Raw genomic sequence first — 22,691 nt, 5'->3', positions numbered from 1 at the left:
GTGTTTTTTTAGAATGTTGCTACAGTATGTGGTTGCTAGGGTGTTCTGGGTGTTTTTTAGAATGTTGCTACAGTATGTGGTTGCTAGGGTGTTCTGGGTGTTTTTTTAGAATGTTGCTACAGTATGTGGTTGCTAGGGTGTTCTGGGTGTTTTTTTTAGAATGTTGCTACAGTATGTGGTTGCTAGGGTGTTCTGGGTGTTTTTTTAGAATGTTGCTACAGTATGTGGTTGCTAGGGTGTTCTGGGTGTTTTTTTTAGAATGTTGCTACAGTATGTGGTTGCTAGGGTGTTCTGGGTGTTTTTTTAGAATGTTGCTACAGTATGTGGTTGCTAGGGTGTTCTGGGTGTTTTTTTAGAATGTTGCTACAGTATGTGGTTGCTAGGGTGTTCTGGGTGTTTTTTTTAGAATGTTGCTACAGTATGTGGTTGCTAGGGTGTTCTGGGTGTTTTTTTAGAATGTTGCTACAGTATGTGGTTGCTAGGGTGTTCTGGGTGTTTTTTTATAATGTTGCTACAGTATGTGGTTGCTAGGGTGTTCTGGGTGTTTTTTTTTAGAATGTTGCTACAGTATGTGGTTGCTAGGGTGTTCTGGGTGTTTTTTTAGAATGTTGCTACAGTATGTGGTTGCTAGGGTGTTCTGGGTGTTTTTTTAGAATGTTGCTACAGTATGTGGTTGCTAGGGTGTTCTGGGTGTTTTGTGGACTGTTGCTACAGTATGTGGTTGCTAGGGTGTTCTGGGTGTTTTGTGGAATGTTGCTACAGTATGTGGTAGCTAGGGTGTTCTGGGTGTCTTTTTAGAATGTTGCTGCAGTATGTGGTTGCTAGGGTGTTCTGGGTGTTTTTTTTAGAATGTTGCTACAGTATGTGGTTGCTAGGTTGTTCTGGGTGTTTTTTTAGAATGTTGCTACAGTATGTGGTTGCTAGGGTGTTCTGGGTGTTTTTTTTAGAATGTTGCTACAGTATGTGGTTGCTAGGGTGTTCTGGGTGTTTTTTTTAGAATGTTGCTACAGTATGTGGTTGCTAAGGTGTTCTGGGTGTTTTTTTAGAATGTTGCTACAATATGTGGTTACTAGGGTGTTCTGGGTGTTTTTTTAGAATGTTGCTACAGTATGTGGTTGCTAGGGTGTTCTGGGTGTTTTTTTAGAATGTTGCTACAGTATGTGGTTGCTAGGGTGTTCTGGGAGTTTTTTTAGAATGTTGCTACAGTATGTGGTTGCTAGGGTGTTCTAGGATATTTTTTAGAATGTTGCTACAGTATGTGGTTGCTAGGGTGTTCTGGGTGTTTTTTTAGAATGTTGCTACAGTATGTGGTTGCTAGGGTGTTCTGGGTGTTTTTTTTAGAATGTTGCTACAGTATGTGGTTGCTAGGGTGTTCTGAGTGTTTTGTGGAATGTTCCTACAGTATGTGGTTGCTAGGGTGTTCTGGGTGTTTTTTTAGAATGTTGCTAAGTATGTGGTAGATAGGGTGTTCTGGGTGTTTTTTAGAATGTTGCTACTTTATGTGGTTGCTAGGGTGTTCTGGTTGTTTTTTTAGAATGTTGCTACAGTATGTGGTTGCTAGGGTGTTCTGGGTGTTTTTATAGAATGTTGCTACAGTATGTGGTAGATAGGGTGTTCTGGGTGTTTTTAGAATGTTGCTACAGTATGTGGTTGCTAGGGTGTTCTGTGTGTTTTTTTAGAATGTTGCTACAGTATTTGGTTGCTAGGGTGTTCTGGGTGTTTTTTTAGAATGTTGCTACAGTATGTGGTTGCTAGGGTGTTCTGGGTGTTTTTTTAGAATGTTGCTACAGTATGTGGTTGCTAGGGTGTTCTGGGTGTTTTTTTAGAATGTTGCTACAGTATGTGGTTGCTAGGGTGTTCTGGGTGTTTTTTTAGAATGTTGCTACAGTATGTGGTTGCTAGGGTGTTCTGGGTGTTTTTTTAGAATGTTGCTACAGTATGTGGTTGCTAGGGTGTTCTGGGTGTTTTTTAGAATGTTGCTACATTATGTGGTTGCTAGGGTGTTCTGGGTGTTTTTAGAATGTTGCTACAGTATGTGGTTGCTAGGGTGTTCTGGGTGTTTTGTGGAATGTTGCTCCAGTATGTGGTTGCTAGGGTGTTCTGGGTGTTTTTTTAGAATGTTGCTACAGTATGTGGTTGCTAGGGTGTTCTGGGTGTTTTTTTAGAATGTTGCTACAGTATGTGGTTGCTAAGGTGTTCTGGGTGTTTTTTTAGAATGTTGCTACAGTATGTGGTTGCTAGGGTGTTCTGGGTGTTTTTTTAGAATGTTGCTGCAGTATGTGGTTGCTAGGGTGTTCTGGGTGTTTTTTTTAGAATGTTGCTACAGTATGTGGTTGCTAAGGTGTTCTGGGTGTTTTTTTAGAATGTTGCTACAGTATGTGGTTGCTAGGGTGTTCTGGGTGTTTTTTTAGAATGTTGCTACAGTATGTGGTTGCTAGGGTGTTCTGGGTGTTTTTTTAGAATGTTGCTACAGTATGTGGTTGCTAGGGTGTTCTGGGTGTTTTTAGAATGTTGCTACAGTATGTGGTTGCTAGGGTGTTCTGGGTGTTTTGTGGAATGTTGCTACAGTATGTGGTTGCTAGGGTGTTCTGGGTGTTTTTTTAGAATGTTGCTACAGTATGTGGTTGCTAGGGTGTTCTGGGTGTTTTGTTGAATGTTGCTAGAGTATGTGGTTGCTAGGGTGTTCTGGGTGTTTTTTTAGAATGTTGCTACAGTATGTGGTTGCTAGGGTGTTCTAGGTGTTTTTTTAGAATGTTGCTACAGTATGTGGTTGCTAGGGTGTTCTGGGTGTTTTTTTAGAATGTTGCTACAGTATGTGGTTGCTAGGGTGTTCTGGGTGTTTTTTTAGAATGTTGCTACAGTATGTGGTTGCTAGGGTGTTCTGGGTGTTTTTTAGAATGTTGCTACAGTATGTGGTTGCTAGGGTGTTCTGGGTGTTTTTTTAGAATGTTGCTACAGTATGTGGTTGCTAGGGTGTTCTGGGTGTTTTTTTAGAATGTTGCTACAGTATGTGGTTGCTAGGGTGTTCTGGGTGTTTTTTTAGAATGTTGCTACAGTATGTGGTTGCTAGGGTGTTCTGGGTGTTTTTTTAGAATGTTGCTACAGTATGTGGTTGCTAGGGTGTTCTGGGTGTTTTTTTAGAATGTTGCTACAGTATGTGGTTGCTAGGGTGTTCTGGGTGTTTTTTTTAGAATGTTGCTACAGTATGTGGTTGCTAGGGTGTTCTGGGTGTTTTTTTAGAATGTTGCTACAGTATTTGGTTGCTAGGGTGTTCTGGGTGTTTTTTTAGAATGTTGCTACAGTATGTGGTTGCTAGGGTGTTCTGGGTGTTTTTTTAGAATGTTGCTACAGTATGTGGTTGCTAGGGTGTTCTGGGTGTTTTTTTAGAATGTTGCTACAGTATGTGGTTGCTAGGGTGTTCTGGGTGTTTTTTTAGAATGTTGCTACAGTATGTGGTTGCTAGGGTGTTCTGGGTGTTTTTTTTAGAATGTTGCTACAGTATGTGGTTGCTAGGGTGTTCTGGGTGTTTTTTTAGAATGTTGCTACAGTATGTGGTTGCTAGGGTGTTCTGGGTGTTTTTTTAGAATGTTGCTACAGTATGTGGTTGCTAGGGTGTTCTGGGTGTTTTTTTAGAATGTTGCTACAGTATGTGGTTGCTAAGGTGTTCTGGGTGTTTTTTTTAGAATGTTGCTACAGTATGTGGTTGCTAGGGTGTTCTGTGTGTTTTTTTTAGAATGTTGCTACAGTATGTGGTTGCTAGGGTGTTCTGGGTGTTTTTTTAGAATGTTGCTACAGTATGTGGTTGCTAGGGTGTTCTGGGTGTTTTTTTAGAATGTTGCTACAGTATGTGGTTGCTAGGGTGTTCTGGGTGTTTTTTTAGAATGTTGCTACAGTATGTGGTTGCTAGGGTGTTCTGGGTGTTTTTTTAGAATGTTGCTACAGTATGTGGTTGCTAAGGTGTTCTGGGTGTTTTTTTTAGAATGTTGCTACAGTATGTGGTTGCTAGGGTGTTCTGGGTGGTTTTTTTTAGAATGTTGCTACAGTATGTGGTTGCTAGGGTGTTCTGGGTGTTTTTTTAGAATGTTGCTACAGTATGTGGTTGCTAGGGTGTTCTGCGTGTTTTTTTAGAATGTTGCTACAGTATGTGGTTACTAGGGTGTTCTGGGTGTTTTTTTTAGAATGTTGCTACAGTATGTGGTTACTAGGGTGTACTGGGTGTTTTTTTAGAATGTTGCTACAGTATGTGGTTGCTAGGGTGTTCTGGGTGTTTTTTTTTTTAATGTTGCTACAGTATGTGGTTGCTAGGGTGTTCTGGGTGTTTTTTAGAATGTTGCTACAGTATGTGGTTGATAGGGTGTTCTGGGTGTTTTTTTTTAGAATGTTGCTGCAGTATGTGGTTGCTAGGGTGTTCTGGGTGTTTTTTTAGAATGTTGCTACAGTATGTGGTTGCTAGGGTGTTCTGGGTGTTTTTTAGAATGTTGCTACAGTATGTGGTTGCTAGGATGTTCTGGGTGTTTTTTTAGAATGTTGCTGTAGTATGTGGTTGCTAGGGTGTTCTGGGTGTTTTTTTAGAATGTTGCTACAGTATGTGGTTGCTAGGGTGTTCTGGGTGTTTTTTTAGAATGTTGCTACAGTATGTGGTTGCTAGGGTGTTCTGGGTGTTTTTTAGAATGTTGCTACAGTATGTGGTTGCTAGGGTGTTCTGGGTGGTTTTTTTAGAATGTTGCTACAGTATGTGGTTGCTAGGGTGTTCTGGGTGTTTTTTTAGAATGTTGCTACAGTATGTGGTTGCTAGGGTGTTCTGGGTGTTTTTTAGAATGTTGCTACAGTATGTGGTTGCTAGGGTGTTCTGGGTGGTTTTTTTAGAATGTTGCTACAGTATGTGGTTGCTAGGGTGTTCTGGGAGTTTTTTTAGAATGTTGCTACAGTATGTGGTTGCTAGGGTGTTCTAGGTGTTTTTTTAGAATGTTGCTACAGTATGTGGTTGCTAGGGTGTTCTGGGTGTTTTTTTTAGAATGTTGCTACAGTATGTGGTTGCTAGGGTGTTCTGGGTGTTTTTTTTAGAATGTTGCTACAGTATGTGGTTGCTAGGGTGTTCTGGGTGTTTTTTTAGAATGTTGCTACAGTATTTGGTTGCTAGGGTGTTCTTGGTGTTTTTTTTGAAAGTTGCTACAGTATGTTGTTGCTAGGGTGTTCTGGGTGTTTTTTTTTGGAATGGTGCTACAGTATGTGGTTGCTAGGGTGTTCTGGGTGTTTTTTTAGAATGTTGCTACAGTATGTGGTTGCTAGGGTGTTCTGGGTGTTTTTTTTAGAATGTTGCTACAGTATGTGGTTGCTAGGGTGTTCTGGATGTTTTTTTTAGAATGTTGCTACAGTATGTGGTTGCTAGGGTGTTCTGGGTGTTTTTTTAGAATGGTGCTACAGTATGTGGTTGGTAGGGTGTTCTGGGTGTTTTTTTTAGAATGTTGCTACAGTATGTGGTTGCTAAGGTGTTCTGGGTGTTTTTTTTTTAGAATGTTGCTACAATATGTGGTTACTAGGGTGTTCTGGGTGTTTTTTTTAGAATGTTGCTACAGTATGTGGTTGCTAGGGTGTTCTGGGTGTTTTTTTAGAATGTTGCTACAGTATGTGGTTGCTAGGGTGTTCTGGGAGTTTTTTTAGAATGTTGCTACAGTATGTGGTTGCTAGGGTGTTCTAGGTGTTTTTTTAGAATGTTGCTACAGTATGTGGTTGCTAGGGTGTTCTGGGTGTTTTTTAGAATGTTGCTACAGTATGTGGTTGCTAGGGTGTTCTGGGTGTTTTTTTTAGAATGTTGCTACAGTATGTGGTTGCTAGGGTGTTCTGAGTGTTTTGTGGAATGTTCCTACAGTATGTGGTTGCTAGGGTGTTCTGGGTGTTTTTTTAGAATGTTGCTAAGTATGTGGTAGCTAGGGTGTTCTGGGTGTCTTTTTAGAATGTTGCTGCAGTATGTGGTTGCTAGGGTGTTCTGGGTGTTTTTTTTTTAGAATGTTGCTACAGTATGTGGTTGCTAGGGTGTTCTGGGTGTTTTTTTAGAATGTTGCTACAGTATGTGGTTGCTAGGGTGTTCTGGGTGTTTTTTTTAGAATGTTGCTACAGTATGTGGTTGCTAGGGTGTTCTGGGTGTTTTTTTTTTAGAATGTTGCTACAGTATGTGGTTGCTAAGGTGTTCTGGGTGTTTTTTTTAGAATGTTGCTACAGTATGTGGTTGCTAGGGTGTTCTGGGAGTTTTTTTTAGAATGTTGCTACAGTATGTGGTTGCTAGGGTGTTCTGGGTGTTTTTTTAGAATGGTGCTACAGTATGTGGTTGCTAGGGTGTTCTGGGTGTTTTTTTTTTAGAATGGTGCTACAGTATGTGGTTGCTAGGGTGTTCTGGGTGTTTTTTTAGAATGTTGCTACAGTATGTGGTTGGTAGGGTGTTCTGGGTGTTTTTTAGAATGTTGCTACAGTATGTGATTGATAGGGTGTTCTAGGTGTTTTTAGAATGTTGCTACAGTATGTGGTTGCTAGGGTTTTCTGAGTGTTTTGTGGAATGTTGCTACAGTATGTGGTTGATAGGGTGTTCTGAGTGTTTTTTTAGAATGTTGCTACAGTATGTGGTTGCTAGGGTGTTCTGAGTGTTTTGTGGAATGTTCCTACAGTATGTGGTTGCTAGGGTGTTCTGGGTGTTTTTTTAGAATGTTGCTAAGTATGTGGTAGCTAGGGTGTTCTGGGTGTCTTTTTAGAATGTTGCTGCAGTATGTGGTTGCTAGGGTGTTCTGGGTGTTTTTTTTAGAATGTTGCTACAGTATGTGGTTGCTAGGTTGTTCTGGGTGTTTTTTTAGAATGTTGCTACAGTATGTGGTTGCTAGGGTGTTCTGGGTGTTTTTTTTAGAATGTTGCTACAGTATGTGGTTGCTAGGGTGTTCTGGGTGTTTTTTTTAGAATGTTGCTACAGTATGTGGTTGCTAAGGTGTTCTGGGTGTTTTTTTAGAATGTTGCTACAATATGTGGTTACTAGGGTGTTCTGGGTGTTTTTTTAGAATGTTGCTACAGTATGTGGTTGCTAGGGTGTTCTGGGTGTTTTTTTAGAATGTTGCTACAGTATGTGGTTGCTAGGGTGTTCTGGGAGTTTTTTTAGAATGTTGCTACAGTATGTGGTTGCTAGGGTGTTCTAGGTGTTTTTTTAGAATGTTGCTACAGTATGTGGTTGCTAGGGTGTTCTGGGTGTTTTTTTAGAATGTTGCTACAGTATGTGGTTGCTAGGGTGTTCTGGGTGTTTTTTTTAGAATGTTGCTACAGTATGTGGTTGCTAGGGTGTTCTGAGTGTTTTGTGGAATGTTCCTACAGTATGTGGTTGCTAGGGTGTTCTGGGTGTTTTTTTAGAATGTTGCTAAGTATGTGGTAGATAGGGTGTTCTGGGTGTCTTTTTAGAATGTTGCTGCAGTATGTGGTTGCTAGGGTGTTCTGGGTGTTTTTTTTAGAATGTTGCTACAGTATGTGGTTGCTAGGGTGTTCTGGGTGTTTTTTTAGAATGTTGCTACAGTATGTGGTTGCTAGGGTGTTCTGGGTGTTTTTTTTAGAATGTTGCTACAGTATGTGGTTGCTAGGGTGTTCTGGGTGTTTTTTTTAGAATGTTGCTACAGTATGTGGTTGCTAAGGTGTTCTGGGTGTTTTTTTTAGAATGTTGCTACAGTATGTGGTTGCTAGGGTGTTCTGGGAGTTTTTTTTAGAATGTTGCTACAGTATGTGGTTGCTAGGGTGTTCTGGGTGTTTTTTTAGAATGGTGCTACAGTATGTGGTTGCTAGGGTGTTCTGGGTGTTTTTTTTTTAGAATGGTGCTACAGTATGTGGTTGCTAGGGTGTTCTGGGTGTTTTTTTAGAATGTTGCTACAGTATGTGGTTGGTAGGGTGTTCTGGGTGTTTTTTAGAATGTTGCTACAGTATGTGATTGATAGGGTGTTCTAGGTGTTTTTAGAATGTTGCTACAGTATGTGGTTGCTAGGGTTTTCTGAGTGTTTTGTGGAATGTTGCTACAGTATGTGGTAGCTTGGGTGTTCTGGGTGTCTTTTTAGAATGTTGCTGCAGTATGTGGTTGCTAGGGTGTTCTGGGTGTTTTTTTTTAGAATGTTGCTACAGTATGTGGTTGCTAGGGTGTTCTGGGTGTTTTTTTAGAATGTTGCTACAGTATGTGGTTGCTAGGGTGTTCTGGGTGTTTTTTTAGAATGTTGCTACAGTATGTGGTTGCTAGGGTGTTCTGGGTGTTTTTTTAGAATGTTGCTACATTATTTGGTTGCTAGGGTCTACTGGGTTTTTTTTTAGAATGTTGCTACAGTATGTGGTTGCTAGGGTGTTCTGGGTGTTTTTTTTTTAGAATGGTGCTACAGTATGTGGTTGCTAGGGTGTTCTGGGTGTTTTTTTAGAATGTTGCTACAGTATGTGGTTGGTAGGGTGTTCTAGGTGTTTTTTTAGAATGTTGCTACAGTATGTGGTTGCTAGGGTGTTCTGGGTGTTTTTTTAGAATGTTGCTACAGTATGTGGTTGCTAGGGTGTTCTGGGTGTTTTTTTTAGAATGTTGCTACAGTATGTGGTTGCTAGGGTGTTCTGAGTGTTTTGTGGAATGTTCCTATAGTATGTGGTTGCTTGGGTGTTCTGGGTGTTTTTTTAGAATGTTGCTAAGTATGTGGTAGATAGGGTGTTCTGGGTGTCTTTTTAGAATGTTGCTGCAGTATGTGGTTGCTAGGGTGTTCTGGGTGTTTTTTTTAGAATGTTGCTACAGTATGTGGTTGCTAGGGTGTTCTGGGTGTTTTTTTAGAATGTTGCTACAGTATGTGGTTACTAGGGTGTTCTGGGTGTTTTTTTTAGAATGTTGCTACAGTATGTGGTTGCTAGGGTGTTCTGGGTGTTTTTTTAGAATGTTGCTACAGTATGTGGTTGCTAAGGTGTTCTGGGTGTTTTTTTTAGAATGTTGCTACAATATGTGGTTACTAGGGTGTTCTGGGTGTTTTTTTAGAATGTTGCTACAGTATGTGGTTGCTAGGGTGTTCTGGGTGTTTTTTTAGAATGTTGCTACAGTATGTGGTTGCTAGGGTGTTCTGGGAGTTTTTTTAGAATGTTGCTACAGTATGTGGTTGCTAGGGTGTTCTAAGTGTTTTTTTTAGAATGTTGCTACAGTATGTGGTTGCTAGGGTGTTCTGGGTGTTTTTTTAGAATGTTGCTACAGTATGTGGTTGCTAGGGTGTTCTGGGTGTTTTTTTTAGAATGTTGCTACAGTATGTGGTTGCTAAGGTGTTCTGGGTGTATTTTTTTAGAATGTTGCTACAATATGTGGTTGCTAGGGTGTTCTGGGTGTCTTTTTAGAATGTTGCTGCAGTATGTGGTTGCTAGGGTGTTCTGGGTGTTTTTTTTAGAATGTTGCAACAGTATGTGGTTGCTGGGGTGTTCTGGGTGTTTTTAGAATGTTTCTGCAGTATGTGGTTAATAGGGTGTTCTGGGTGTTTTTTTTAGAATGTTGCTACAGTATGTGGTTCCTAAGGTGTTCTGGGTGTTTTTTTTAGAATGTTGCTACAGTATGTGGTTGCTAAGGTGTTCTGGGTGTTTTTTTTAGAATGTTGCTACAGTATGTGGTTGCTAAGGTGTTCTGGGTGTTTTTTAGAATGTTTTTGCAGTATGTGGTTGCTAGGGTGTTCTGGGTGTTTTTTTTAGAATGTTGCAACAGTATGTGGTTGCTAAGGTGTTCTGGGTGTTTTTTTTTTTAGAATGTTGCTACAGTATGTGGTTGCTAAGGTGTTCTGGGTGTTTTTTTTAGAATGTTGCTACAGTATGTGGTTGCTAGGGTGTTCTGGGTGTTTTTTTTTTAGAATGTCCCAACAGTATGTGGTTGCTAGGGTGTTCTGGGTGTTTTTAGAATGTTTCTGCAGTATGTGGTTGCTAGGGTGTTCTGGGTGTTTTTTTAGAATGTTGCTACAGTATGTGGTTGCTATGGTGTTCTGGGTGTTTTTTTAGAATGTTGCTACAGTATGTGGTTGCTAGGGTGTTCTGGGTGTTTTTTTAGAATGTTGCTACAGTATGTGGTTGCTAGGGTGTTCTGGGTGTTTTTTTAGAATGTTGCTACAGTATTTTGTTGCTAGGGTGTTCTGGGTGTTTTTTTAGAATGTTGCTACAGTATGTGGTTGCTAGGGTGTTCTGGGTGTTTTTTTAGAATGTTGCTACAGTATGTGGTTGCTAGGGTGTTCTGGGTGTTTTTTTAGAATGTTGCTACAGTATGTGGTTGCTAGGGTGTTCTGGGTGTTTTTTTAGAATGTTGCTACAGTATGTGGTTGCTAGGGTGTTCTGGGTGTTTTTTTAGAATGTTGCTACAGTATTTGGTTGCTAGGGTGTTCTGGGTGTTTTTTTAGAATGTTGCTACAGTATGTGGTTGCTAGGGTGTTCTGGGTGTTTTTTTAGAATGTTGCTACAGTATGTGGTTGATAGGGTGTTCTGGGTGTTTTTTAGAATTTTGCTACAGTATGTGGTTGCTAGGGTGTTCTGTGTGTTTTTAGAATGTTGCTACAGTATGTGGTTGCTAGGGTGTTCTGGGTGTTTTTTTAGAATGTTGCTACAGTATGTGGTTGCTAGGGTGTTCTGGGTGTTTTTTTAGAATGTTGCTACAGTATGTGGTTGCTAGGGTGTTCTGGGTGTTTTTTTTAGAATGTTGCTACAGTATGGTTGCTAGGGTGTTCTGGGTGTTTTTTAGAATGTTGCTACAGTATGTGGTTGCTAGGGTGTTCTGGGTGTTTTTAGAATGTTGCTACAGTATGTGGTTGCTAGGGTGTTCTGGGTGTTTTTTTAGAATGTTGCTACAGTATGTGGTTGCTAGGGTGTTCTGGGTGTTTTTTTAGAATGTTGCTACAGTATGTGGTTGCTAGGGTGTTCTGGGTGTTTTTTTAGAATGTTGCTACAGTATGTGGTTGCTAGGGTGTTCTGGGTGTTTTTTTAGAATGTTGCTACAGTATGTGGTTGCTAGGGTGTTCTGGGTGTTTTTTTAGAATGTTGCTACAGTATGTGGTTGCGAGGGTGTTCTGGGTGTTTTTTTTAGAATGTTGCTACAGTATGTGGTTGCTAAGGTGTTCTGGGTGTATTTTTTTAGAATGTTCTGGGTGTTTTTTTTTAGAATGTTGCTACAGTATGTGGTTGCTAGGTTGTTCTGGGTGTTTTTTTAGAATGTTGCTACAGTATGTGGTTGCTAGGGTGTTCTGGGTGTTTTTTTTAGAATGTTGCTACAGTATGTGGTTGCTAGGGTGTTCTGGGTGTTTTTTTTAGAATGTTGCTACAGTATGTGGTTGCTAAGGTGTTCTGGGTGTTTTTTTAGAATGTTGCTACAATATGTGGTTACTAGGGTGTTCTGGGTGTTTTTTTAGAATGTTGCTACAGTATGTGGTTGCTAGGGTGTTCTGGGTGTTTTTTTAGAATGTTGCTACAGTATGTGGTTGCTAGGGTGTTCTGGGAGTTTTTTTAGAATGTTGCTACAGTATGTGGTTGCTAGGGTGTTCTAGGTGTTTTTTTAGAATGTTGCTACAGTATGTGGTTGCTAGGGTGTTCTGGGTGTTTTTTTAGAATGTTGCTACAGTATGTGGTTGCTAGGGTGTTCTGGGTGTTTTTTTAGAATGTTGCTACAGTATGTGGTTGCTAGGGTGTTCTGAGTGTTTTGTGGAATGTTCCTATAGTATGTGGTTGCTAGGGTGTTCTGGGTGTTTTTTTAGAATGTTGCTAAGTATGTGGTAGATAGGGTGTTCTGGGTGTCTTTTTAGAATGTTGCTGCAGTATGTGGTTGCTAGGGTGTTCTGGGTGTTTTTTTTAGAATGTTGCTACAGTATGTGGTTGCTAGGGTGTTCTGGGTGTTTTTTTAGAATGTTGCTACAGTATGTGGTTGCTAGGGTGTTCTGGGTGTTTTTTTTAGAATGTTGCTACAGTATGTGGTTGCTAGGGTGTTCTGGGTGTTTTTTTAGAATGTTGCTACAGTATGTGGTTGCTAAGGTGTTCTGGGTGTTTTTTTTAGAATGTTGCTACAATATGTGGTTACTAGGGTGTTCTGGGTGTTTTTTTAGAATGTTGCTACAGTATGTGGTTGCTAGGGTGTTCTGGGTGTTTTTTTAGAATGTTGCTACAGTATGTGGTTGCTAGGGTGTTCTGGGAGTTTTTTTAGAATGTTGCTACAGTATGTGGTTGCTAGGGTGTTCTAGGTGTTTTTTTTAGAATGTTGCTACAGTATGTGGTTGCTAGGGTGTTCTGGGTGTTTTTTTAGAATGTTGCTACAGTATGTGGTTGCTAGGGTGTTCTGGGTGTTTTTTTTAGAATGTTGCTACAGTATGTGGTTGCTAAGGTGTTCTGGGTGTATTTTTTTAGAATGTTGCTACAATATGTGGTTGCTAGGGTGTTCTGGGTGTCTTTTTAGAATGTTGCTGCAGTATGTGGTTGCTAGGGTGTTCTGGGTGTTTTTTTAGAATGTTGCAACAGTATGTGGTTGCTGGGGTGTTCTGGGTGTTTTTAGAATGTTTCTGCAGTATGTGGTTGCTAGGGTGTTCGGGGTGTTTTTTTTAGAATGTTGCTACAGTATGTGGTTCCTAAGGTGTTCTGGGTGTTTTTTTTAGAATGTTGCTACAGTATGTGGTTGCTAAGGTGTTCTGGGTGTTTTTTTTAGAATGTTGCTACAGTATGTGGTTGCTAAGGTGTTCTGGGTGTTTTTTAGAATGTTTTTGCAGTATGTGGTTGCTAGGGTGTTCTGGGTGTTTTTTTTAGAATGTTGCAACAGTATGTGGTTGCTAAGGTGTTCTGGGTGTTTTTTTTTTTAGAATGTTGCTACAGTATGTGGTTGCTAAGGTGTTCTGGGTGTTTTTTTTTAGAATGTTGCTACAGTATGTGGTTGCTAGGGTGTTCTGGGTGTTTTTTTTTTAGAATGTCCCAACAGTATGTGGTTGCTAGGGTGTTCTGGGTGTTTTTAGAATGTTTCTGCAGTATGTGGTTGCTAGGGTGTTCTGGGTGTTTTTTTTTTAGAATGTTGCTACAGTATGTGGTTGCTAGGGTGTTCTGGGTGTTTTTTTAGAATGTTGCTACAGTATGTGGTTGCTAGGGTGTTCTGGGTGTTTTTTTTAGAATGTTGCTACAGTATGTGGTTGCTAGGGTGTTCTGGGTGTTTTTTTAGAATGTTGCTACAGTATGTGGTTGCTAGGGTGTTCTGGGTGTTTTTTTAGAATGTTGCTACAGTATGTGGTTGCTAGGGTGTTCTGGGTGTTTTTTTTTTAGAATGTTGCTACAATATGTGGTTGCTAAGGTGTTCTGGGTGTTTTTTTTTTAGAATGTTGCTACAGTATGTGGTTGCTAAGGTGTTCTGGGTGTTTTTTTTAGAATGTTGCTACAGTATGTGGTTGCTAAGGTGTTCTGGGTGTTTTTTTTTTAGAATGTTACTACAGTATGTGGTTGCTAGGGTGTTCTGGGTGTTTTTTTTTAAATGTTGCTACAGTATGTGGTTGCTAGGGTGTTCTGGGTGTTTTTTTTTTAGAATGTTGCTACAGTATGTGGTTGCTAAGGTGTTCTGGGTGTTTTTTTTTAGAATGTTGCTACAGTATGTGGTTGCTAGGGTGTTCTGGATATTTTTTTAGAATGATGCTACAGTATGTGGTTGCTAAGGTGTTCTGGGTGTTTTTTTTTTAGAATGTTGCTGCAATATGTGGTTGCTAGGGTGTTCTGGGTGTCTTTTTAGAATGTTGCTGCAATATGTGGTTGCTAGGGTGTTCTGGGTGTTTTTAGAATGTTTCTGCAATATGTGGTTGCTAGGGTGTTCTGGGTGTTTTTTTTAGAATGTTGCTACAGTATGTGGTTGCTAAGGTGTACTGGGTGTTTTTTCTAGAATGTTGCTACAGTATGTGGTTGCTAAGGTGTTCTGGGTGGTTTTTTTTAGAATGTTGCTACAATATGTGGTTGCTAGGGTGTTCTGGGTGTCTTTTTAGAATGTTGTTGCAGTATGTGGTTGCTAGGGTGTTCTGGGTGTTTTTTTTAGAATGTTGCAACAGTATGTGGTTGCTACCCTGATAACACACGTACATCTCGGAGACGTCTATTTGATGTGCGTGTTTACGTCTGGAAGACGTATTATTTAGGGTGTTTGCTCATCTGGAATACGTCTATAGGACGTATCCTGTCAGATGTCAAATAGACGTTTAGAAGACGTCTTTAAGATGTTAATGATTTAGAATGCATGTAAAAATGACATCTTATAGACGTCTATTAGATGTTTGTAAACAGCAGATGCTTTCCAGATGAAGTGATCTTTAACAGACGTCTTGCAGACGTACGTGTGCTATCTGGGTAGGGTGTTCTGGGTGTTTTTAGAATGTTTCTGCAGTATGTGGTTGCTAGGGTGTTTTTTTAGAATGTTGCTACAGTATGTGGTTGCTAAGGTGTTCTGGGTGTTTTTTTTTTAGAATGTTGTTACAGTATGTGGTTGCTAAGGTGTTCTGGGTGTTTTTTTTTTAGAATGTTGCTACAGTATGTGGTTGCTAAGGTGTTCTGGGTGTTTTTTTTTAGAATGTTGCTACAGTATGTGGTTGCTAAGGTGTTCTGGGTGTTTTTTTTATAATGTTGCTACAATATGTGGTTGCTAGGGTGTTCTGGGTGTCTTTTTAGAATGTTGCTGCAGTATGTGGATGCTAGGGTGTTCTGGGTGTTTTTTTTTAGAATGTTGCAACAGTATGTGGTTGCTAGGGTGTTCTGGGTGTTTTTAGAATGTTTCTGCAGTATGTGGTTGCTAGGGTGTTCTGGGTGTTTTTTTAGAATGTTGCTACAGTATGTGGTTGCTAAGGTGTTCTGGGTGTTTTTTTTAGAATGTTGCTACAGTATGTGGTTGCTAAGGTGTTCTGGGTGTTTTTTTTAGAATGTTGCTACAGTATGTGGTTGCTAAGGTGTTCTGGGTGTTTTTTTTTTAGAATGTTGCTACAGTATGTGGTTGCTAAGGTGTTCAGGGTGTTTTTTTTAGAATGTTGCTACAGTATGTGGTTGCTAGGGTGTTCTGGGTGTTTTTTTAGAATGTTGCTACAGTATGTGGTTGCTATGGAGTTTTGGGTGTTTTTTTATAATGTTGCTACAGTATGTGGTTGCTAAGGTGTTCAGGGTGTTTTTTTTAGAATGTTGCTACAGTATGTGGTTGCTAAGGTGTTCTTGGTGTTTTTTTAGAATGTTGCTACAGTATGTGGTTGCTAAGGTGTTCAGGGTGTTTTTTTTAGAATGTTGCTACAGTATGTGGTTGCTAGGGTGTTCTGGGTGGTTTTTTTTAGAATGTTGCTACAGTATGTGGTTGCTAAGGTGTTCTGGGTGTTTTTTTTTAGAATTTTGCTACAGTATGTGGTTGCTAGGGTGTTCTGGGTGTTTTTTTTTAGAATGTTGCTACAGTATGTGGTTGCTAGGGTGTTCTGGATTTTTTTTAGAATGTTGCTACAGTATGTGGTTGCTAAGGTGTTCTGGGTGTTTTTTTTAGAATGTTGCTACAGTATGTGGTTGCTAAGGTGTTCTGGGTGTTTTTTTTAGAATGTTGCTACAGTATGTGGTTGCTAAGGTGTTCTGGGTGTTTTTTTTAGAATGTTGCTACAGTATGTGGTTGCTAAGGTGTTCTGGGTGTTTTTTAGAATGTTTTTGCAGTATGTGGTTGCTAGGGTGTTCTGGGTGTTTTTTTTAGAATGTTGCAACAGTATGTGGTTGCTAAGGTGTTCTGGGTGTTTTTTTTTAGAATGTTGCTACAGTATGTGGTTGCTAAGGTGTTCTGGGTGTTTTTTTTTAGAATGTTGCTACAGTATGTGGTTGCTAGGGTGTTCTGGGTGTTTTTTTTTTTTAGAATGTCCCAACAGTATGTGGTTGCTAGGGTGTTCTGGGTGTTTTTAGAATGTTTCTGCAGTATGTGGTTGCTAGGGTGTTCTGGGTGTTTTTTTTTTAGAATGTTGCTACAGTATGTGGTTGCTAGGGTCTTCTGGGTGTTTTTTTAGAATGTTGCTACAGTATGTGGTTGCTAGGGTGTTCTGGGTGTTTTTTTTTTAGAATGTTGCTACAATATGTGGTTGCTAAGGTGTTCTGGGTGTTTTTTTTTAGAATGTTGCTACAGTATGTGGTTGCTAAGGTGTTCTGGGTGTTTTTTTTAGAATGTTGCTACAGTATGTGGTTGCTAAGGTGTTCTGGGTGTTTTTTTTTAGAATGTTACTACAGTATGTGGTTGCTAGGGTGTTCTGGGTGTTTTTTTTAAAATGTTGCTACAGTATGTGGTTGCTAGGGTGTTCTGGGTGTTTTTTTTTAGAATGTTGCTACAGTATGTGGTTGCTAAGGTGTTCTGGGTGTTTTTTTTTAGAATGTTGCTACAGTATGTGGTTGCTAGGGTGTTCTGGATATTTTTTTAGAATGATGCTACAGTATGTGGTTGCTAAGGTGTTCTGGGTGTTTTTTTTTAGAATGTTGCTGCAATATGTGGTTGCTAGGGTGTTCTGGGTGTCTTTTTAGAATGTTGCTGCAATATGTGGTTGCTAGGGTGTTCTGGGTGTTTTTAGAATGTTTCTGCAATATGTGGTTGCTAGGGTGTTCTGGGTGTTTTTTTTGGAATGTTGCTACAGTTATGTGGTTGCTAGGGTGTTCTGGGTGTTGTTTTTAGAATGTTGCTACAGTATGTGGTTGCTAAGGTGTTCTGGGTGTTTTTTTTAGAATGTTGCTACAGTATGTGGTTGCTAAGGTGTACTGGGTGTTTTTTCTAGAATGTTGCTACAGTATGTGGTTGCTAAGGTGTTATGGGTGTTTTTTTTTAGAATGTTGCTACAATATGTGGTTGCTAGGGTGTTCTGGGTGTCTTTTTAGAATGTTGTTGCAGTATGTGGTTGCTAGGGTGTTCTGGGTGTTTTTTTTAGAATGTTGCAACAGTATGTGGTTGCTACCCTGATAACACACGTACATCTCAGAGACGTCTATTTGATGTGCGTGTTTACGTCTGGAAGACGTATTATTTAGGGTGTTTGCTCATCTGGAATACGTCTATAGGACGTATCCTGTCAGATGTCAAATAGACGTTTAGAAGATGTCTTTAAGATGTTAATGATTTAGAATGCATGTAAAAATGACATCTTATAGACGTCTATTAGATGTTTGTAAACAGCAGATGCTTTCCAGATGAAGTGATCTTTAACAGACGTCTTGCAGACGTACGTGTGCTATCTGGGTAGGGTGTTCTGGGTGTTTTTAGAATGTTTCTGCAGTATGTGGTTGCTAGGGTGTTTTTTTAGAATGTTGCTACAGTATGTGGTTGCTAAGGTGTTCTGGGTGTTTTTTTTTTAGAATGTTGTTACAGTATGTGGTTGCTAAGGTGTTCTGGGTGTTTTTTTTTAGAATGTTGCTACAGTATGTGGTTGCTAAGGTGTTCTGGGTGTTTTTTTTTAGAATGTTGCTACAGTATGTGGTTGCTAAGGTGTTCTGGGTGTTTTTTTTTAGAATATTGCTACAATATGTGGTTGCTAGGGTGTTCTGGGTGTCTTTTTAGAATGTTGCTGCAGTATGTGGATGCTAGGGTGTTCTGGGTGTTTTTTTTTAGAATGTTGCAACAGTATGTGGTTGCTAGGGTGTTCTGGGTGTTTTTAGAATGTTTCTGCAGTATGTGGTTGCTAGGGTGTTCTGGGTGTTTTTTTAGAATGTTGCTACAGTATGTGGTTGCTAAGGTGTTCTGGGTGTTTTTTTTAGAATGTTGCTACAGTATGTGGTTGCTAAGGTGTTCTGGGTGTTTTTTTTAGAATGTTGCTACAGTATGTGGTTGCTAAGGTGTTCTGGGTGTTTTTTTTTAGAATGTTGCTACAGTATGTGGTTGCTAAGGTGTTCAGGGTGTTTTTTTTAGAATGTTGCTACAGTATGTGGTTGCTAGGGTGTTCTGGGTGTTTTTTTTTTAGAATGTTGCTACAGTATGTGGTTGCTAAGGTGTTCTGGGTGTTTTTTTTAGAATTTTGCTACAGTATGTGGTTGCTAGGGTGTTCTGGGTGTTTTTTTTTAGAATGTTGCTACAGTATGTGGTTGCTAGGGTGTTCTGGATATTTTTTTAGAACGTTGCTACAGTATGTGGTTGCTAGGGTGTTCTGGGTTTTTTTTAGAAACTTGCTACAATATGTGTTCTTGCACATTGCTATAAGTGAAAGCAATAATAATAGTGATGGTTGCATTAGCCAGCACCACTAACATGATGTAGACAGACATGCTGCAGTGTTCGATCCACAGAGTAAATCACTTCAAGTCACTGTACGTTTACTGGGTTCAGCTCTCCACACACATCACATGAGCTACATCAGGAGATAAATAAATAAACATGATTACAAGCAGGCCGAAGGGCTCTGAGGTGTTTGCGGAAATGAAAATATCTGTTGGGTTGAACTTGACTCGTGTATGACACACAAACAGAAGCCGATTATGAAACACACAGTTACACCGAACAGCTGCTAAATAATGGCTTTGAGTGGAGTTGAGCAGAAACATGTCTGCTAATGCAATGCGTTCAGATGGATCTGCTGTCTGTCTTTGAATAGACGATGCACTTTGATGATTTCAGCTCAAAACAAAGCACACGGCTCCTGTAATGAGCAGTGAAATCTGCTGTATGATGCATGAGTCCTGCATGTAGAATGGGAGGAAAAAAGACCTTTCTGAATGGTTGCTATGGGGTTGCTAGTGAGATTTAGTTGTTCAAGCGAGGGTTCCAGATCCAAACATTATTTGTAGAGCCTCGCATCCAATAAGTAATCCAGTATCCAGGGACTTAAGTCCTATGCAATCCGTAAGTATGATCCCAACAAAAATTGCCACAAAATCCACATTTAAAATGGATCATTAGAAGATTTTTAATAAGTTCCATATTTATGAGAACAGTACTGATTTGTTCTTTTGATTCTAACAGTGTAAGTTGTTTTAGTGTAAGAGCAGTGCAGTTTAATCTACACTATCACTGTATGTCTGACTGTGTTAACACTCTTCCGGTCTGAGTTACAGCTAGTTAGGTGCTGGTGGCATATGGATGGGTGTTTTTCTGCACATACGGTGCCAAAGCCCAGCGGGCAGCAGACGCTCTCCTCTGGTTAGAAACTCATCTAGTCGCTCAGCGCGGCGCTAGAGGCGTGAAGGACCGACTTCAGCAGTTCAACAGCTCTAATGCATTTGGGAAATAGTGTTTGACGGGGAAGGAGCGCTGCATTATCCTCACTGTTCAGCTGAGTCTGGATTGATTGATTGACACCTGTCACATGATTTTCTTTTCCTGCATCGCTGCAGCTGAACGCACCTTCAGTCCAGTTCAGACATGAACTCAATATTAAGCTGCAGAGCTATAACTTTGGTTTGAAATCATAAGAGCCCCATTTCTGTGGGACAATATTGACTTGATCAGCCATGAGTGGAAAAATCATAATGTCTGAACTAACATCCAGACAAAATGATTTATATCTCAAACAAGCTCTTTTAGTGAAGAACAACATTATACGCTATATGTCCAGATTATTATATTATTATGTTATGAAGGTTTATGAGTTTAATCTGACTGCATTAGATCTATATTAATTATATTATATTATATTATATTATATTATATTATATTATATTATATTATATTATATTATATTATATTATATTATATTAGTTTAATCAGACTGCACTTTATTATATTAATTATATTATATTATATTATATTATATTATATTATATTAGTTTAATCAGACTGCATTTTATTATATTATATTATATTATATTATATTATATTATATTATATTATATTATATTAGTTTAATCAGACTGCATTTTATTTTATTATGTTTTATTATATTATATTATAATTGTTTCATCAGACTGCATTATATTATATTGTATTAGTTTAATCATAGTGCATTTTATTATATTATATTATATTAGTTTAGTTTAATCAGACTGCATTTTATTAAGTTATGTTATGTTATGTTATGTTATATTATATTATATTATATTAGTTTAATCAGACTGCATTTTATTATATTATATTATATTACATTATATTAGTTTAATCAGACTGCATTTTATTTTATTATGTTTTATTATATTATATTATAATTGTTTCATCAGACTGCATTATATTATTATTTATATAAGTATTCTCACACAAAAGTAAATCACATAGGCCTTTTTATTATAATTTGTATTATAATATATGATTTCAAGTTAAACAAAAATACCATATTAGTCACCATAAGTGGCATGAACAAAACAGAATTAAATTATTTGTAAGAAACTAATCATCTGCACAAAATTCATGATCAGGACAGGCCTAGTAGAAAGACTGAAACAGTATTTTCTTCTAAAACGTCCTCTAATAATCTTTGATTTATTTACAACATCTCAAAATTTCTGTACAGAGTTCTGACTCAAACCTCAGGAAACCTGCTGTAGATGTTTCTGCTCCTGCCAAATGCATTTACTCGTCATGAGCAAACACAGTTTGTCTTTTGCGGTGAAACATCAGCGTAGCTCTTGCTGATGGTCGAGCAGCAGATGCTCCATTTATATAACTGCATTTTCCAAACCATCTCCCAGTCTCTGTGAGATTGAACCACATTTGCCTCAATTTAGCCTCGAGTCCGTAAGAGAACGTACACACCGGACCGTTATTAGCCTCAACATACAGCTCTAATGCAGAGACCCTTCATACATCCAGCCGCCGCATCGCTCATTTCTGTAAAAGCCTCGTCCTTGTACTGTATGTTGTTTTTTCCGGAAGCAAATTCCAGCTTTTTTATTACATCAGGATGAACAGAAAAACTCCTACATGTGTTTTTGTCATCCTCTGAGTCACAGCAGCTGTTTCTCTTTCCTTTCTTTGTCTTGTACCTTTGTTTTGCTGTGTGTGTGTGTGTGTGTGTGTGTGCGCATGTCAGATGCCCTAAGATGTGTTTAGTTTAGCCTTTTGCACCCGGCGCTCATTAAAATCTGATTCTTTATTCTCCATCAAGTGAAGCTGGAGGGGGCGGATCAACACGACCTCTTAGATTAAGTGCTCCGGTATTCATCTGTCCTCCAGCGCTGCTTAAAACACTCTTTATATGGCATTTACTGATATCGGAAAAATTAATTTCAGCAATTTGAAATGAAAAATCTTATTTACAGCCTTTCCCAATGCATTTAATGCTGCATCAGTCTGGATCTGGGCCGTATGACGTTACACACACACACACACACACACACGTCATGCTAGAAATGTTTTGAGATTGTTCGTTTATCTAATTGACACCAAGCAGAGCTTTTTCTTCCTCAAACAGCAACATTACATTACAAGCTGAGGATTTTAAGTTCAGTAAATGTTGCACACTTTAACCCAATGTCAGCTCATATTGATATAAAATATGGCTAATTTTATCTTGCAGCAAATGTTATTGATATAATAATGTGATTTTGAAGTAGAGAGACTTTCAAGTAAAACATGTTCCAATAATCTTTATTTACAACTTCAAAGGAATCATTTTTATAGTGTCTGAGCACTAGTAATGATGTCTGACGTCAGCAGCAGTAATGAGCGTCTCTCTCCGCACAGACCCGCCAGCGGTGGAGCCGGTGTGGCAGGAGGTCCGTCAGGGTTTGGGTCGGCCGGTGGCCTTGAACTGCCGCGTTCTGCGTGCGCATCCGTCACGTGTGCTGCGGTACGAGTGGAGGCTGGGCTCGCGACTGCTCCACGCCGGACACTTCGACTCGCGGGACGAGACGGACTACACCATACGCAGCCTCGCGCGAGAGGGCTACGGCGAGTACACCTGTGACATCATCAACGAGGCGGGGCCGGGACGCTGCAACTTCCTGGTCACCGGTGAGACTTCACACTGTGTAGGAGTGTGGTAACTCCTCTTTATTCATCCGTTTAACCCGCCGGGTCACTCTACACCAGATTAAGTTCTTACTTAGATGTACTAAATCACCATCTAGCCATGTTGCAAAGTGCTTTTAAATCCTCACTTTCTTATCATAGGACAGACGGAAAACAGACAGCTGGTTTATTATTAAAGATTATAGAAAATGATGGATGGATGGATGGATAGATAGATAGACAGATGTTTAGATGGATGGATGGATGGATGGATGGATGAATATATAGATGATGGATGGATGGATATATAGATGGACGGACAGATGGATGGATGGATGGATGGATGGATGGATGGATGGATATATGGATGGATGATATATAGACGGACGGACAGATGGATGGATGGATGGATGGATATATGGATGGATGATATATAGATGGATGGATGGATATATAGATGGAAGAACGGATGGATGGATGAATATATAGATGGATGGACAGATGGATGGACAGATGGACGGATGGACAGATGGATATTTGGATGGATGGATGAATGGATATATAGACGGATGGACAGATGGATGGGCATATGAATGGATGGATGGATATTTAGATGGATGGATGGATGGATGGATGGATGGATATATGCATATATAGATGGATAGACATACATGGATGGATGGACAGATGGACGGACAGATGGACAGACGGATGGATGGATAGATAGATATATGAATATATAGATGGATGGATGGATGGATGGATATATAGACGGATGGACAGATGAACGGCATATGAATGGATGGATGGATGGATATTTAGATGGATGGATGGATATATG

General features: G+C 39.4%; 1 protein-coding gene across 1 annotated transcript in view; it reads left to right on the top strand.

Annotated features, from left to right (window-relative positions):
* LOC137018284 (MAM domain-containing glycosylphosphatidylinositol anchor protein 2-like) overlaps window positions 1–22,691 on the top strand; it is a 176,168-nt gene that overhangs the window by 115,921 nt on the left and 37,556 nt on the right. The window contains exon 13 of the mRNA XM_067382890.1: window positions 21,584–21,853. Coding sequence (XP_067238991.1) covers window positions 21,584–21,853 — 270 coding nt within the window. The remainder of the gene's footprint in view (window positions 1–21,583; window positions 21,854–22,691) is intronic.

This window comes from Chanodichthys erythropterus, chromosome 4 (genome assembly GCF_024489055.1).
Source record: "Chanodichthys erythropterus isolate Z2021 chromosome 4, ASM2448905v1, whole genome shotgun sequence".
NCBI classification, from domain to species: Eukaryota; Metazoa; Chordata; class Actinopteri; order Cypriniformes; family Xenocyprididae; genus Chanodichthys; species Chanodichthys erythropterus.
This window is presented reverse-complemented; position numbering and strand designations above follow the sequence as displayed.